At 39.9% G+C, this 18968-nt stretch overlaps 1 protein-coding gene across 8 annotated transcripts in view; it reads left to right on the forward strand.

The window, feature by feature from the left end:
• Window positions 1-18136, forward strand: part of LOC136783862 (adenosine receptor A1-like) — an 83635-nt gene extending 65499 nt beyond the window's left edge. For all 8 annotated transcript variants that reach the window (XM_066744200.1, XM_066744195.1, XM_066744196.1 and 5 more), the window contains exons 3-5: window positions 7641-7900; window positions 12242-12458; window positions 14203-18136. In XM_066744200.1, coding sequence (XP_066600297.1) covers window positions 7648-7900; window positions 12242-12458; window positions 14203-14860 — 1128 coding nt within the window. In that variant the 5' untranslated portion in view covers window positions 7641-7647 and the 3' untranslated portion in view covers window positions 14861-18136. The remainder of the gene's footprint in view (window positions 1-7640; window positions 7901-12241; window positions 12459-14202) is intronic.
• The last annotated feature ends 832 nt before the right edge of the window (window positions 18137-18968 follow it).

Raw genomic sequence — 18968 nt, forward strand, 5'->3', positions numbered from 1 at the left:
CTTTTTTAGCAAGTAAAACCACCATAAAATTTAATCGAGTTTAATGATTAAGAATGAAAGTGGTATCCTGATGTAAGATATTTTTAAATCAATCATGAGATACTTGCATAGGTCGTATAATTAAATAACTCGCAGGCTTTATTGTCTCGATGATTATATGAAATTAGTCTAAGAGGTTAGATTGGATTGATGAAAATTTCTCAGTTAAAATATCGTTTGTTGGTTATACATGTATAATACGGGAGGTAGAGTAGACTATTGTCGTATTCCTGTGGGAATTTGGATTATTGGTGTAGTTAAGCATTCCGGGTATACCGAGGTAAACTGGCAGGAGCAATCTTGTCTGGGCGCGAAATGGAAAAGGGTTTAGGTCTGATACGTGAACGGAGATGAATCATGTCTATGTAGTTGTAGTTATACGCGCATCGCGTGTATGCGTGGGTGGGTGTAAGGTGCAATTACATCGCAAGAAAGCGGTCGTTGATTGCACCGCATTCATAGACCGAGTGGCACACGCGCTTCAAGCTTCTATACGTAATAATGCTAACTCTTCGTAAGTATAACGACCGGCCAGAGAGACACAATAAACGTTGAATCTGCCCCTTTAACTTTTATCGTCCTTCTCGCGAATCTCACGCTGCCATCCAATTTTTCCATTTCTCCTCCTTTCTGCAACCGAGTCTTCCACCACGTGTATAAAATATAAAAACCCACCACAAAACTCCAATCCCAAACATTACACTCCTCTCTACTCTCTCTCTCTCTCTCTCTCTCTCTCTCTCTCTCTCTCTCTCTCTCTCTCTTAATAAATTACTACCCTCTGCCCCTTCTCCACCTTACGAAAACTTGGAATCTTCAAATTCATCTTCGAGTCCATTCTCAGCTTATTCCATCTTGGAATCTTGATTCCTCTAACTCGAACCCCAATTGCCTTGTTTACTCAGCAGTCAATTCCAATAAATTTAGGTAACTATACTGGAGACCGATAATTTTACACAGTTCATCCGGAATTTATTTATCACGAAAGTTAGGAGGCAAACGAAAACTGGCCCTGATGCACTACTACACTCGACAAAAATTTACTCCATAATTTATTGCTTAACAGCCTTTATTAAATACATTTTATATGTACTAATAATGAATATATATGTTTCAATGATATGAATTATTTGAGGTTATTTAATAATTCGCTGAATTACAACAATGTAGTAACGTTTACTTTGTAAATAAACGGACTGTGTTGATTAATGTAAAAAGATTGACTCGGACGATTGATCATTCAATATTTTGCATAAATGTGTCGTACTTTCTTCGAAATAAAAAAATAATTGAATGCATTAAACAATAATTATACAATATAACCATTTTATGTTTACCATTAACTGTAAAAATACCAGTTGATGATCAAATGATTGTTTATAAAATTAAGCAAACGTGTAAAAAAATTGGTTCGCACAGTTTGTAGATTGGATCTTAACAATATTAAAATTGATTGTTTCAAGAAACGTTTTTTATTGATATTACGTTATTTTTTCGTTGAGTGTATACATATATGCGAATATAGGACAAATGTATCGGGGAGAACGAGATAGTCGTGTGTGGCCAGAAGCATGATACGCAACTGTATATTGGTGAAGTGGTAGAATTTGGAGAGGAGAAATAGAAAGGAAGAAGAAGGATATTGTGCAGCACAGGACCTACCATATTGAGTAGTTCTCGCGGTATAGAAAGGTAGTAGGCTGTAGGCGCACTCGTTCAATTGGTTCGACAAAAAGGGACTCTATTTCTCGGAATATTACTTTTCGAATGGAATTTCATTCAACTATCGACTAGGATCATGCGATATAGCTTCCATCTATGAGCCCATTTTTATTTACCTAAAGGAAAAATGCTTCTTAAGCTCGAGGTTCTTTTATTATAAACTATATATATATATATATGACAAAAAGATTGAAATAGGAAGTAGGATTGATAGGTATATATACATATAGAAGAAACATATTGAATAATCTATAGTAATAAATAATTTTGCGAATAAGAGAAGCGTCGGTTAATCGAGCAAATTAGCCGAGCTATTAAGGTTTATTAGCGCGTGAGGGAAAGCCGGAGTGCAGTCTCGAGGCGAGCTTCCTTTTGAAATTGGTTTGCAAACATTGAATCTTGAAATTGAGGAGGTTCCGGTCGTAAAGGCGAACTCGCGGAAGAAATTGCGAGCATCATCGTGTTAAAGTGCCCGTCCCGAGGCTAGAAAATTACATTGGCCAGCAAACAGCCCTCCGCGTGCACCCTTTGATCTCCCTATTTCCCTGCATTAAACCGATGACGTCACGCGAATGGCTCATAAGTGCGCGCAGGGGATATTGAACTGTCGATAAATATGGGAAAAGAAAAATGGTCCGGCCGCGTGTGCTTCTTTCGTTTGATAATCTAGCTGCGGCTAGAGTAGCTCTCGCCGCCGCAAATTGCTTAAATTTGAATTTAAGCCTCGATGCACTCGACCGTCAGATACTTAGGGAGCCATTAACTCGAGAAATCTTCTCGTGTACGACCAGCCGGGGGGAAAGCGCTTCTAGTTTATATCGACATTCACGTTAATTTTGTTAAGTGCGCTTTCCGGTCTCCGCTAATTAATTGCCTCGACTCATTGCGTACCACTCCGCAAACTTCTTGTTATTATCATTCTCGTTAGGTGCATTCAAGGGCAAAACTTTCCTCCCCTTCTTGCATCCGCACATTTCTCCAAACTTGGACCTTTTATTTTTCTTCGCGAGCCCTTGATCCACTTGTACGCGCGCGCGCGCATGTGTGTGTGTATCCCCTCCCTTTTCTAAAAAGTCATTGCTAACCTTTCACTTTTTCTCTATACTATTTCCTCTCTCTCTCTCTCTCTCTCTCTCTCTCTCTACCTACCTATGCGTGTCTCTGTCTCACGCACACTTTCGACTCTCCTCGAGGCCTCTCACCTCCCATGAAACATCTCCATTCCGCTCGAGAGGGTTTCCTCCTGCAGCGTCATCCTGACCTTGAAATTGGCCAGTAGCGAATTAGTAAGATAAATCAAGTTAATCTCGAAAGCCGGTTATTAATCATCGCGGCTACCATTTATCAAAACATCGTGTGCGTGGTGTAGCGGAGCGTATAAATGCATATAACGCACATGCGGAAAGATCTGAAAATTGATGACAGCCGATTCGACCCGTATCAAATTAGCGAATCTCGCGTCTTCAAAGAAATATATTAATTCCATGTTATCTTTTAATCTCATATCTTATCGAGGCAATTTTTGTCTCCATTTATCGACATGCGTATAGCTGCTTATCCATCGATGCGATAATATCTATATTGGTCAAACTAATTTTTAATGCTTGTAGTCTCACTTCTCTCGAATCCCTATTCAAATAAAAAAAAAATCGGTGCTTAATCGAATCATTAAAATCGATATTCATCAAAATAAATTCAATTTTCATTTATGAACGGCAAAATTGCTGCACCATGCACCAAGAGAGTATAGCATCTCGGTGACTCGCGGCGTTATATATATATAGTGTATATGTAGTTACGCCGTCGAGATGCTAGCGTGTCTCATCATCCAACTTAATAAATGATGGGAAGAAATATCGCACCTGACCGGAAATAATAACAATTTCCAGGTTCGTCACTAGATTATTATTATTTTTAGGAAATGCAGCATCGAGAAACCGATATAGGTATTATCGGGCTTTGCCGTTAAACAGCTGTTTCAAGAAAAATTCATTAAAGACTGTCATTAGCATTGAGAGTACTTTAATTAAGATAATCGTTTGAAATTCTCTCATTGTAGTTGTATATAAGAAATCTCATTGGATGTGGTCGGAATTCTCAAGTGGCAAAAAGCAACGCGTGTTTGAGTTTCTTATTCTCGCAGGCGTATAATTTCGCTACGTTTTATCTGATTGTAAATGATCTTGCATGTGCATGCATGGTATATAGGGAGCCCCTCGGTGATTTCCGAATGAGCTTTGGATTGGTGGCTGTGCACAACCATCAGCTCCGATGGTCATCCACGAAGCTCGTCGACACTTTTAACGTCTCAGCCCTGTTTATTTTTCCTTCTCTCTCTGTAGAATATCGCTACCGTGACTTTCCGCTACTCGATCATTACCCATACTACCCAATGCCAGGTGCATTATTCATGAAACGATCGAAGGTTCTTTCTCATCGACCCATAGATCTTCCCCGATCTAATGATCCAGATACACCCATTAATCAACTCCTTAATGTCTTTTTGAGAGCCGTTGATTGAAATTCTTCTGGAGGAATCTCCATGCGAAAATTAAATGCCTTTTAACCATTTTAATAGTCAAGACTTTTCTCTCGAGCTTTAATTTTACTGGAAAAGTTGAAAAAATTCTTAGAAAAATGTATGACCTTGAGAGAAAGAGAGTGAGAAAATACGGTAAATCCTGTGGTGCGAGAAGAAGGAAGGGTGCATGCACGAAACGCACACTTGACAAAGGCTCATGTATAACGCTATCTTCATCCCCACATCGATCTTGCGAAAGTTGATATCACCGGCACAAAAATGTCAGCGTTCTAGACTACGGTGGACATGTCCCGTCTTACTTTCATTGTAAACCGATCCAGACGTGGCCAATACGCTACGGCCTGTGAATGGTTTATAATAAATTTCCGGTCTCTCTCTCTCTCTCTCTCTCTCTCTCTCTCTATACGCAAGCACAATATCGTTTTCCGACACGTCTTCCCTCACCTTCGAAACAGTTCGTCCCACAGAATCGCCGATATTCTTATACGCATTACCACCCCCCCCCCCCCCCTCACTCAAACACAAACGTAGCAATTTAAACCTGAATGAAACTTTCAAACTTTCCAATTTCTTCCAAAGCCCTTTAAACCATTCAGAAATTCTAGCCAGAAACTCATTCAACTTTTTTCCCTCTGCCCTCCTCTCTCTATCTTCTTATATAGTCTACTGCACTGCACAGCTACATACATTACAATATACTATATAGCAGTAGAAATGTGTTTTTGCTTTCTTCTTCTTCCTCAATTTCGTTTGTTTATTTTGCTGCTTCTTGATTTAGCTGCCAGATGTTTTTCACCATCTCTGACTTTATTTTTCCCAATTTTCCTGTCGGACTCCTTAATGGCCTCTTCAGTCTGAAAAACTTTGCTCTAAAATACCTCTCAGCAGTCAACGAAAACGAGAGACTGCAATTTCGGTATTTTGTCACAAGAAACTACCGACAGTATATACTCTTCAATTTTACTGATTGGTATGACCAGGGATGATGATATTTACAGCTGGCACAACTATAGTAGTTGTTCAAACAAACCACGAAAATCATACAAACTTATATATATATATATATATATATATGTATCGTTCTCGTCAAGGGAAATAGCGAGAATTGTACAAATTATAAACAATGTTTTTATGTTTGCAATTATTTATTTTTCCTTTATATAAATCATAATTACTTACTTCGATGTAGAATTTTAGTATAATCCTTTCCACCAGACAAAATTATGCAAAATATTGTTTAGTTTAGCAATACAACGATTATTTTGATTATATTAATTTTTCATGACTAGGGGTCGTCACGTTTGAATCAACTTTGACATTATTTTAATTGAAACAGCTGGTAGAACCGAGCAAATCAATTGTTAACAGTTTGAAAATAAGGGCTTCTACACCATAATAATATAGCGTATATTCTCTCTCTCTCTCTCTCTCTCTCTCTCCCCACTTCAATACCGTGCAATAATATTTGACTCTGGGAATGATTTTAATCTACGTTAACCAACGTCAAAGAGTAGAACTGTACATATAGTACTCGTCCAATCGTATCACCTTCGAACTTTTTATTTCTGACAACACTTCCGATGTAATTTGAAAATTTTTAGTCAGCAAAGTAAAAAAAATATTTCAAACATTGAACGTTTACCCCGGGGCTAATAAAAATCAAAATATGTTGCAAAAAATGTTGAACTAAATACTATTTGTCTATAATGGGATTTAAAGTAAAATTAAATGTATTATATGTACGGCAATGGTTTATCGTTACCTTCACTGATTTCGTCTAGCGTTGCTCTTGTTCAAAAATATGAGTGCAATCCCTGGATATGATCCGCTTTCTCAAAGGAACTTCAACATTTGGGCACGAGACTAGTACTTGAGAATTTATATATACTATAGTATATAGGCAGATATCTCTCTTAGGATGTTTACATTACCGTGTACTGAGATGCAAATAAAGATATAATGGAGAGATTTCTTTTCGTCAAACACGAAATTACATTGAGCCATACGGCCATTTTACGACTGTTTATTGCGATTTTAGGGGCCTATACGATTAAAAAAATTAACTCGGTACGATTAAAAGTACTCTGGGTCTTTTGAAGAAAGAAATACGTGTAAGTAGAGTTTATGACTGTCACGGAAGACAACAGCACTCGTCAAGTATAAAGAAATGTACAACTAGGATAACCTTATTAGTAGTTTAGGATACATTACTTAACACGCAGTTCTAGCTAGTATTATCTACTGATATATTCAGGACAAGAATTTCTTTCAAGCGCATTTACGCGAACTTGGTGATAATTTCAGTTACAATGTATAATTGAATAAAAAATAGCTTGTCTCTGTCTGTCGTGCCAGAGGGTTCGGAAAGTGAAAAAATCAGTCAGAAATACAAAAAAGAGTTTTTTTCGCGAATACGTGATTGGCATGAAAAATGAATACTTGTCATTCTACCGATACGTCAATCAAATTATACGAATTAGCCGGATTCGGTGATTCGTGAAATTTTTGATAAAGTCACAATTCTCTCCCTTCAAATTCAAAGGAAAATAGGATTTAGTTTGCCAAGAATTAGCCAGAGATTATTTTAATAAAAAGCACACGCGTCTGATAAAACAATAAATGCATCATTTTATCAGCTTTTATGTTTGAGTAGTGCTTTATACCTGATATGTAAGCAAGAATATCTTCAAGATTCTTATGACAGAGAAAACGATTCTCAGTGATTATCTCTCTTGATAAGAGATTCTCAGATCCTTGGATAATTTAGATATAATATCTCAGACGTTAAATAAAAAGAGGCTTTTTAGAAATAACTTAATTGCATATACTGAATATAGGCACTGGAGACTCTTCAGGGTTGGAGTATCAAAAAATTTATTTATCTCCTTAGCCATAAGAAATATGAAGATGTTTACAAGAACCTCTGTGAAGGCAAATACAAAGGAGTTCCTAAAAGGTTCTATAAAAAAATTGCTATCTATTATGCTTCCGGAGATAAATCTTCTCTTGCGTCTATTCTTCATTCTGCCGTGTTAAGAATAATAGTCGTAAGTAAAATTTACGATATTCCGAAATAATTGAATGTTTGCAAATTGAAATACATGCTCGTGCATAATTCAAAAAGAGTTTAAAGTGATATAAATTACTGAAAATATAAAAATTACAGGTACTTCTATTGTTATAGCTGGACAGTATTCTCCAGGGCTTCTAAATCACTTTATATATATGTTTTTGTTGTTGTTAAATGGTTAAATTCATTTCGACTCGCAAAAATATCGGAATAAATGTATAAACCGAAAAGATTGCTAAATTGATAATTTACATGGGTGAATTTCAGAAGGAAAATGAACGTGACAGCCATATATAATGGTGCTACAAGCACTCTGGCAGGAATCGCAGCGTTGGATTCGGAGATAAGGATGAATAAACCTGGTGAGGTGTACGATGGAGATCGTGATATTTCACCGGTTACATTGTCATCGGCCTGGCCCAGAGTGGCCAGGTTACTTTTGCTCGTATCGCTTGCCGTGGGTGGCAGTGTCGGCAATGTCTTCATGATTTCCGCCGTTGTCGTCGAGGATCAACTTAAAAAACGAGGTACGCCTTCATATTTCTTTTCTAATCTACGCTATAAGAGAAAAGCAGGCGAACACTCGGTTCGTGTAATAGTCCCTTCCTGCTTTCTTATTCAATGCACTTATAGGACTACAATTAGGGTATTTAAACAAATTTTCATTAAACTCGAGGAAGCAGTAGAAAAGCTGTATGATAATGCTTTGATTAAATCTATAGAGCCCTGCATTATCAGCGTGTAACAAAAAACCCACTCTAGGGTACTCCACGCCCTATAACTTTGTCGAGTCTTACGTGAGAGATTCTCGTGTCTCGAAGAGCTTTTCTCAAATATAGGTGGAAAATATAATTTTCTTATTGTTATTAACGTATAGGATCAAATTTTCAATTGAAGGATGCCAATAAATTTGTTTATTCAATTTCTAAAATTGAGGCTCAAATATAAAGTGCTAAGGGTAAATCTGAAATTTGTGGTGAATGTAAGAGGACTCAAAGTATACAAGGATGAAGGATCCAGTAGTCGGTTTCTCGAAAAATTGATGTTTCAATGAAATAAAAAGATATAGATATAAGTATACATATATATAGCGAAAGATTCTTCCTGCTTTATTAATAAAAAAAAAAAAAAAATGTGCTCGAAAATTCCTGTCCGGCGACGTCTGGTGGATCTTTATCCCGTTGAAAGGATCTTTCTGCAGGAGTGCAAGGACAAAAGATCCGATCCTTTACCAAGCCGAAGGGCGAACATAATGGCACGTCGACCGTTTGAAACGAAACCATCCTCGTAATCCATTATTTTCCTCCTACTCCTCGCATATATCCTCTTCTCTTATTTTTATATATAACTCCTCCCCCCCCCCCCCTCCCCCACCTACATCCTTGCACCTAGCTCCATTCAACCCGCCGCCCTAGCTGTCCCAGTATTTTCTCACCGGATAACGCAACCATAAAGATTTCCACGTGTCCTCTCTCTCTCTCTCTCTCTCTCTCTCTCTCTCTCTCTACACTTGAAATACCTCATGTGCACGGACTCCGAGTTCCAGGACTCGGCTCGCGCACTCCTCGAGACGCTCCAACTCGCCTTTAGCCAGTTTACAACCCGCGAATGCATCCTCGCCAATTCGCTTATTTAACTATTCATTCTCATCTTACGTCCGCATTCGTCAGGAAATATTAAATCCTCGTCTACCGCCATTCCATTCAAATTGCACTCGTATGACGAATTTTCCTACCGTTCAACACTCACAATTTTCAGTTTAATTCCACTTTTGCACCCTCCCCCCCCCCCCTCCCTCTCCCTCCTCACCCCATTCTTCCCACCCCCTACACCACTACAATTTAATAATAAGCGAGCGTTTATTCCTTAGCATGAAATTTCCTCCGAGTTTGTTTATTTTTTTCTCGTTGGTCCGTACAGAGGAGCCTCAATTTACGCAGCGGACCGTTGGATTTGTTTAAATCCGAGATTAAATGAGAAATTCGCATGAGCAAACCGCGTTTATTATTATTCCTGGCTGAGCGCGTGGATGCAAATTACGAGTGCGACGAGCGCACTTTGCACCAGTGCACAGAGAGTGCGACGCGGCGCGCCAGTGATCGCCAGATATTAAAATTTTACGCTCGGAGCTTGCTCGCTGTCGTAAATTTATTCTTCGTCCTGTAGAACGCGCGGGCCAGGCATTAGGCACTCGTGCCTTCGTGGGAGGCCAAAACTTCTCCAGGGGGGGGGGGGGGGATCGATCTTCACTCGGGCTTAAAAATCTCCTCGGTCTGGACCACCGGAATCAATCCCAGTGGGGGATTCATGGAAAGGAAGGAAATGCCACGAAATCTGGGTCATCGCGAGTATCGTATATCAGCCACAGAATTCATCAACCTAACAAGGATTCGTCTCAGTTCTGATTATATCCCTTGATGATAATTAAATTTTACTCCAACTTATCGTTTCTTCCGGATGATTCGTGAAACTGGAGAAGCAATATTTTTTATCCTTCTTTCTCACCTCATCCTCCCACCCCCTCCCATTCCAGGTTATACTCTTCTTACTCCGATTCTCTCAACGTGGATCACAGTCCCATTCTCAGAAGCATAAAACTCGCACGCGTACACATAGCCAAAGTGCAGGTTAAAGGGATCTACGTAGCTTATTTCTTATTGCCATGAAGAATATCGACGATTCTCGCATCTTACAGTGCATCACCATGATTGCATCGGCTTTACCCTCGAGATAAAGATGAGACCAGGCGGCGTGTCATCGAAAATCATAAGTTTCGCATAAAGTGATTGGGCGTAATTGAAGAAAAGTTTTCTACCTCGCGTGTTGCGATACGGCCAATGCAATCTCTCTCCCAGGACATATTACTTGCTAGCTATACTTTATTTTCGGCTTTTTCCCTCCATCTTGGCTCCTTTTATCTCCGGCTCCCTTTATACCTAGAGGACGCAGATATACCTCCTCCTGCCCGATGCACCTGCTTATACGAAAAATTCAAGATTTTCCTCTATCCAAACTCACAGCTTGTCGTCGCCAAGGCAAAAGTTTGCTTTTCTCCGCGTGGCAGTTGTTAAAATTTCTCATGTATATAAACTTTGATTCTCGTGTTACACGAATAGCGTGATACACTATAGATAAATTCCATGAAAAGGTAAACTAATACCCATGGAAATTCGGTCGCACCTCGATTTCGTACACGCGGCAGGATTTCAGGGTGCAATCAAGAATCCGGGCTTTTACGAGTTGTGTGATTCTACCAAATGAAAATTCAAATAATGGCTGAGCGCCAGAGACAACTGTGTCGGCTCTACGTCTGCTTCGTATAAATTCGTTTGCTCCGAAATGTACATGCATGAATAGAGAGAAGTTTCGTGACAAGTATAATCCTAATGAATTTTTGCATCCTTATGAAAATTCATTAATAAGTCGAGGCTGGAATAAACAATAAAGAGTTTGAATAAGAGTGTGGATTTTACCATTTTACCTCTATTTCTCTCTCGTTGGAATCAGGAGTGAGCAGAATTGCTGACGTATTTAGGAGGAGGGGGAGTATAAGGAAGGGTGGGCCGGATTCACAATTCAGCTTTTTCGCAGGAGGGTTTAATCCTTTTAGATACGAGGACTTATAATAAGAAGAGTACTCGAGGAGTTTGGTCGGTCATCGAATAGCCATTCGTAACTCGCGCGTACAATCCGAACGCTCGATTCTGCCTCATTGGTACATATATATATATATATATATATATATATATGTATACACACACGTAGTTGGAGATTTTCCAAAAAACGGGGCTAACGAACAATCGAGTGACACGTGTTGGCGCAAAGCCTCAAAGATTTTCCGCATCGTTGCAGACGGTAATAGCATCCGCGTAAACCAGAATTACGAATACATAGACGGTAAACAATGGAACGTAGCTCAGCGTCAGGCTTTACGCGGAAATTCATAAATTTTCCAATGTTTGTTCAACAAAGCTCCACGCTTACGAAAATGCTCGCAACGGTTCAGCCAGATGCTGTCTATTCGAACACGCGAATTTTTTCAGCCATAGCAGCCTGATACAACAATTTTGCGAGGCTTGCTTTAATTAGATCGCCGAAGATTTTCCAGCGCGACCGTCGGTGAAATTTTACGGAATCATGCAAATGTGTGTTAATCACAAGGGAGAGGGGGAGAGGGATAAAAATACCGGAAGAGAATAGCGAAGCGAAGCCTGCAATTTGTTGCTTCGTCTGCCATATGGTGGTACATACCTTACTCGCCTCGTACTACCATAATCAAAACATCGCGGCACTAAAGAAAATATTTATCACCGTTATATACGCAGGAGACTATACTTACATCCTTAATACATATATAGACTTATCCATTGATCACCCCAATGGGACAAGCCCACATTGATCCTTATTTAAATGTCATCGACGAAATATGAGTACAATCTCTCGATTATCGTCTTCTTTATTGCGAATCGAAGGAAAATTTCTGAGAAAACCACAGGAGAATTAATGCATCGTTGGAACTTGTTAAAATTTATTCCGAATCAACCGCTGTTCAAGGGGATTTGCGAGCTTGGAAAATGTACACAAAAGAAATTCCAGAGAGTCGGGTTGGATGGTGGAAAAAGCCAATTTCCAGTGCGATTCGTGTATCGAAAATTGTATAGATTTTTAAAAGATTTCTCGAAATTGTATATTTTAGGATTACCAATTGAAATTGTTGCAATCTAGTATATATTTACTGTATAGCAAACATGATTCTCGTAGCTTGAAAGTACATCGGGAGATGGGAATTTTCTGGGGAAATTGTGTAGAAAATGGGAGGAAGGAGGTGTTTGGGGTTTTGGTGTGTAAAATGTCGTTTTTCGTTGCAGGAAATGCATTTCTGGTGAACGTGGCTCTGGCGGATTTGCTGGTGACGGGATTAGTGATTCCCGTCTCGGTGATAGTGATTCTAGCAGGACACGAGGAGTCCTTGAACACATGTCGCTTTGAATGGACCCTCGAGGCGCTTTGCTTTCTGGTCACCGTGCTAACTTTGGTCACAATAGCTGCCGAAAATTACGCACGACTTTGTTTGCCAGCTGAAAGGTAACGTATATATGTATATATGAAGTGGCTACAAGCTTTTTCTACGTCATGCAAAATGTAACATACCTATACCCATAGATATAGCACATTTTCAATCTTCTGCTACTCCAAATTCCACCAATGAATCATTCAACGACAACTAATTCCGTCTTTCGCCCATTCCACTCTCTCCCCATTTACACCAACGCATCTTCATCCAGTCAATTCTCTCTCTCTCTCTTCATCTATCTATCTCGCTCCATACATTGATCGTCTCTCATCCGCATTCTCACTCGGTAAACGCGCAATACGTAATCAAGTATTGATCAATTTACAACGAACGCTAATTACGAGCTCGAAGCTGTACTTCGAGCCATGAAAAATGGCCTTTGCCGCATAACCAAAATTCCCTACCTACATCTATATACATATATATATATATATATATATATTTTTTTTAAGTATTCACACAGGTGGAAGATTGATCGAGCTTCCTCGTTTTCTCGACAGCGATGCAACACGGCAACGTCCTTTCAAGCTCCACCTTCAAATTCCGCACTATATACGCGCTATCATTTTGGATTTGGGAGTCCTTATCAAATTCCCAATTTCGCATTCCAGACAACGTCCTTCCGATTTGAATATGTGGCCGGTGAAACTGTGTCCGATTGTTCCAGTGCGCCATTCACAGCCTCGGAATGTCTGCACACGTATTTCCTGTGCTTTCACGAATTTCTGAAAGTTTCCCAAGAGACAGGAGGGATAGGGGGAGGTGGGATACAGAGAGAGAGAGAGAGAGAGAGAGAGAGAGAGAGAGAGAGATATCATTCCAAATATCGCAAACGAGACGTAAAATTTCGATCCCTCATGCATGAGAGCTTCTCGCATTACAGTTTACCACCTCTCAGCTTTGCCAAACGTTAGATTTCCCAAGCATCATGTATTATATATACTGCCAGCCTTACGTAAAGCCTTTTAATTACATATTGTTCAATTTCAAACCTCTCTGCAAACATTGGTAATTTTATTAAATCTGTTTATACATTCCTCTACGTTAAATGGCTCTACTATACATTTTACAGTCCCATAAACGCCTTAAATTTTGTCATATAACGGAATACACGGAGAGAATATTAAAGTTAAGCTTGGGGAAAAATTCAGATTTGATTTCATCTTACACTACCATCATTATATCTATTAAACTTTGTCTATTTTAAAGCCTACGCGGTAAAAATAACGACTTTATGAGTATTTTCTATATACCATCAATTATTACAAAAAAAAGTATTAAATTTTATTGTGTCTCTTAACCAAAAAGACGGAAAAATGTTTAATTGGTTTATATAAGATTCTTGAACGTAGCTTTCGCACGATACTTATATTTAATACGTATACGGATCACATACAAACGGACTGCAAAGAAATGAAATGAATTTCCTTCGAATAAAAGATACAAGACCAGAAGCGCGGATACGCGATAAAATCAACTTGAATATTTTCTCCGTAGAAGAAAATTTGCTGGATTAAAAGATCCTAATTTACAGTTTTAACGTTACATCGATTAGAACGTTTTACGCAAGTCCATCAGTAGGCTCGTTTCGTGCCGAGAAATGAACGTCATCCTCACTCTCGCATCCGCTTTTTTTCTACGATCGAAACATCGCGCATCCGGTTAAAGTTGGCGATGCGTGAGCGAAGGATCAGAGAGCGTTTTTTAGGCACGCGAGTGTGCGATAATCGGATTTAACGTTGGATATTGGATCAGGTACGCCTCGCTGACGCCGAGTCGAGTGACTGCGACGATCATCTGCATGTGGCTGGTAGCCGTGACTGCAGTGGCCTTGCAATCCTCGGTCGACGTGGGTCCAGACTTTTGCCGCAGGAGGTTCACAGGATTGGTGCTGGAGCAGGTGATCTGCGGCTGCATCCTGGTGATCCTGCCAGCGTTGACCGCCATCTTCCTCTACACCAAGCTGATACTTCGCGTCCGGCGAGCCACCAGAGGATCCTACAAGCCGCCCACAGCTTTCTCCTGGGACTACGAGCTCGTGAAGACCAACATGTACAGCTGCCTCATGTTCATCATCTTCTGGCTGCCCTTCGGTGCTGCCATCTGCGTCAATTCCTTCAGGCCGATGAGCGCCCGCGTCCTCTACATCCTCGCCTGGTTAGCCCTCTCGAAATCCGTCTTCAACAACTTCCTCTACTGCCTCGCAGACAGACACTTCCGCAGCGCCTACGTCAAGCTCTTTCACTACTGCTGCTGCAAAACCACCGTGAGTTTCTCCCGCAGACCACGCGGCGATGGTCCCCGAACCTCCAGCGACGTTCGCCTCAGGGTTCACATCATTCACTCGTACACCGGCTCCGGTTCCTGTCGTCCACCACCCAGGCCCAACGGCAGGGACGTTTCCGATCTCTAAATCTGCAACTTCCGGCCAAATCAATGAGTCTTTTACCTTAGCTCGGGGCTCGCTTACCTCTATCTCGATTTGCATCTCTCGGAAGTAGCGATTCCAACCTACTACGTTCGGCTATATAATATAAGTCTGGCCAGCCTGAAATACGACCAATACCCCCCCCCCCTCCTCCCAACCTCCTCCCACCAACTCGATCGATCCTCATAATAAAGCACTCACGCACGCACCATGTTTCTCTCTGCGCAAATGACTCAACCTCAAGGTCGGAGAACCGATGGCCTACGTGGTCGATGTTTGTCGAGCAGGGGTTCTCAGGCTCAAATTCCTGGGAATTTCCTTCCAAGACTCGAGAGAATACTACCTGCAACAACTTGGAAATATCGATTTACCGTGAAGAAGGAGTCGAAGGAATTTTTGCTTTGTGAAATTCGATGTCCGAGGGATCGGTGTACACTTGTTCCTCGTCGAGCATGCTCTCCATTCGCAGAGCTTTCGTTCGGACGTCGTCTACGGTTGGCTCGGATGAGACAAATATATATGCATGCATATATCGGCTGAATCACATCCCGAATGTTCTCACTCTAATCGCGAATCTCGAGCCGACGATGGCGGAAGTTTAATTACCACCGAACATTACACAACTGCAGATGGAGTTTTGCGTTTCTTTATTCCATATTGATTTCCTCCGCAAGTTCTCCAGAGGGTTTGCGATCCTCGCTGAATCTTCGCAATCGCACGAGCGACCTCTGATGAAAATCACACAGGTGTAACATATACATATATATGATTATTCCAAAAAGGGTACTGACAGTTCACTGCCCAATTTCCAATTTACATATCGTTTTATCAAGCTTATTTAAGTGAATTTGCGTAATGTACTTTATATAGGTTGGTTGGAACGTGACATATCCGCAATGTATGTTCGGCGTGGAAGTTTTGGCCGATATGGCCTGCGCTAGCTCGTAAGAGACAAATAATGCGATAATTTCAATGGTCGTTGCTATGGACATTAATTTCCGTAAGGTGGTGTATATATATGCTATATTGATTGACCGGTCGTTGATTATAATTGCATTTTAACTTGACTTAGCTCGAGTGTCGCAAAGCTAATATGTCGTCTGGAAAGGACGGATGAATCAGATCCGTCCATAATCAATGGTACTTAATTGACACCCGCTTCGCTTCGCGTCGCAATTGTGCAATTCGACCCAACAATCTCGAGCGAATGATGATTAAAGAGCTTTCGCGGAGAAAAGCTCCTTTCGCCGTTGTGGAACTTAGTTAACCTGAATAATCCGCGCACGATTATTCTGGTTTCCTCTCACGGCTCGTAGCCTTCCCCTCCCCCTCCCCCTTCTCCGCCGCCACTATATATGGCTTCCAATCGTAGTCATAAAACAGAAAACAAGGGGAAAAAAATTAGCCCTCTGAAGCGAAGAGAGGGGCTTCAAGGGGATTCCAAGAGATCGTCTATGGATTTCTATCTAGTCAACGGCTTACTTATTTTCACACGGGCGCTTTCGGTTTAGTCGTCCTGCACTCGTGCAGTCATTCGTGTACTGGTACCTGAAACCCGAACCGTCGGATCTTCCGTGGAAGCATGCTCGAATATTTTCTTCGTTACACACACACAACTCACATACACGCGTATAGGAGCTCTTGTACTTACATCGGGTAATTATTAGCCGTCTCTTTGGGATTAAACACCGGAGCATTCGACGGTAACCCTGAATAAACACGAAAAGACATTGTCTGCAAACTCATTTAACGCTTTACGACAATACACTTATCGTACTTTACATGTAGAACTCTCTTCTCGACATTTACCCCTGCAGGCATTTATAAACGAGCGCAAACATTTCGAAGAATGTTCCATTGATAACTTTTATGTGTACATATATACGAAGCACAGGTTTTGGAGAAAGAGCGAACATGTGGAAAGAGGGTTGTAAGAAAGGTGACCTTGGTTGTTCGGAGTCTTCTTTGAGTCGACGTGTAAATGATGAAAATTGATGGTATGGATGAAGGAGTTGTCTTCATCGATATATGGAAAGGCAGCCAAAATAACGCAAAATCTCTAACCATTTTTCTTAGGGGACTGACCAAGAATAACTGCTTCTCTCTCGTTTTGAATACTCATATTTTTTATATATTAATAATTGTTTCGTAAGTCAAAAGTAAAATACGATTAAACAAAGCGCTCTTGTTTTTATATTTTGATTGAAGGTTCGAGAAGATTGTACTGATAATGTATATATATATATGAAACATATATATTATATATAAGTGTACTAATTAATGTTAATTATTGTAATAGCGTAACTTGTATAACTCTCTCTGTGTATGTATGATATATTTGTATTTTACACGCCTTCTGTCGAGCTGTGATCACACTTATTAGGTACGATGTTGAGTAGCCAGGCACCAACTCAACCGCGAACAAACAATATTGTACTTTCAAAGTTTTCTCCATCCAGCCGTGTAGTATCTGGCACTACAGCAATTTCATTCAATTTTTGTTTTCTTTTTATATTTTTTTTGCTTTTTTGCTTTTTTGCTATTTCCGTCTCATGTCAGCTCGTCCAATTGTATTCACCAGAGTTAATTTTTTTCCGTATATAAATCAACGGGGAATTAATTGGAGCAAAAAATTGTCCAAGCTACTACTCCATCACTACCGAGACTAATTTCCCTAGAATTTACGGTGCGATATGAAAAATTTGAAAGTTTAATATTGAAATGCCTGCTGCTGGACGGAAGGGGACTTGTTAAAATTTTACTATAATTGAGAGGTGAATGTGAACGTGGCTGACAAATTTTATCTAAAGTTACTTCCGTGCGGGACAGGCAACTGGGGTATTCGTCGAAAAAATGAGGGATAACAATTGCCGACGTTGATAATACTTGAGAAATGGGACCAGGTAAAAGTTTGTCATAGCCACTTTTTCCCGGCCATCCTCCAATCATTTTGTTGATTTTCCGACGACAGAGCTCGAGGAACGAATAACACGTCTACCCTCGATCCCGTCTCTGAAAATTTAAAGTCACACCCGTTGACCTCAATAGTGGCCATCGTTTCACTTGAAAAACAGTTTCCTCTTCATGTACAGAGTTATAGGAGATTTCGTGTTACTTGACTATAGCATTCTTTATATACAAGGTGTCTCACGAATGATGGCACTGTCGATACAATCGGATAGGGGAGAAAAATCTAAGCAAAAATATTGTAAAAACTTTTTTCCTAGCACCCTTGGTTAAAAAGTTATTTGCAATTAAAGATTATCGATTATAGTAGTTCCTTTCTTAAAGAGGATGATTGTTTTGGTCGCATTATAAGGCTAAAAATACTAAGATTCTGTGAATTAGAATACTAAGAAAAACACAAAGCCAAACATCCACTTGAGACTATTGTGAAGTGGTTAAAGGCCGATCGGCAGTTTCGAGCGCGAGCGCCATAAAAACAGTCAAAACATAAACACACTATTTCAATAGTCTCAAGTGGATGTTTGGCTTTGTGTTTTTCTTAGTATTTTAATTCACAGAATCTTAGCATTTTTGACCTTATAATGCGACCAAAACAATCTTCCTCTTTAAGAAAGGCTACTGTACTCGACAATCTTTAATTGCAAATAACTTTTTAACTAAGGGTGCTAACAAAAAAGTTTTTACAACTTTTTTACTTAGATTTTTCTCCCCTATCCGATGGTATTGGCATGGTCATCGTTCGTGGAACTCCCTGTATATTCCGTTCAATTTGGTACTGAAAACTCACAGCGAACGAGATTACTGGACAAAGAAATATGTAACGATATTTATAACGAAGAATGGAGGAAGATTGTTAAGCTCAAGATGTGATTGAAAATTGAAGCTTTGAGATTTTATTAAATATAATAAACGCATGATATATGTATTAGGCGAACAAGTGCTGTAGTCAAGTAACACGATTCTATGCTTATACTGGAGTTGGAGGAACACCCTGTATAGCGCATACTATTAAGATTAGCAACAGAAATTATAGAACGAAGGTAAAAGACTACCATGATAATTGTGAAAACAAAAGAAAAACACCATGAAACGAATTGAAATAAGAATATGACTAACGGTATACTTG

Source organism: Prorops nasuta, unplaced genomic scaffold (genome assembly GCF_024137725.1).
Source record: "Prorops nasuta isolate Cenicafe-Biocafe unplaced genomic scaffold, Cenicafe_Pnas_1.2 PNAS00038, whole genome shotgun sequence".
Taxonomy (NCBI): Eukaryota; Metazoa; Arthropoda; class Insecta; order Hymenoptera; family Bethylidae; genus Prorops; species Prorops nasuta.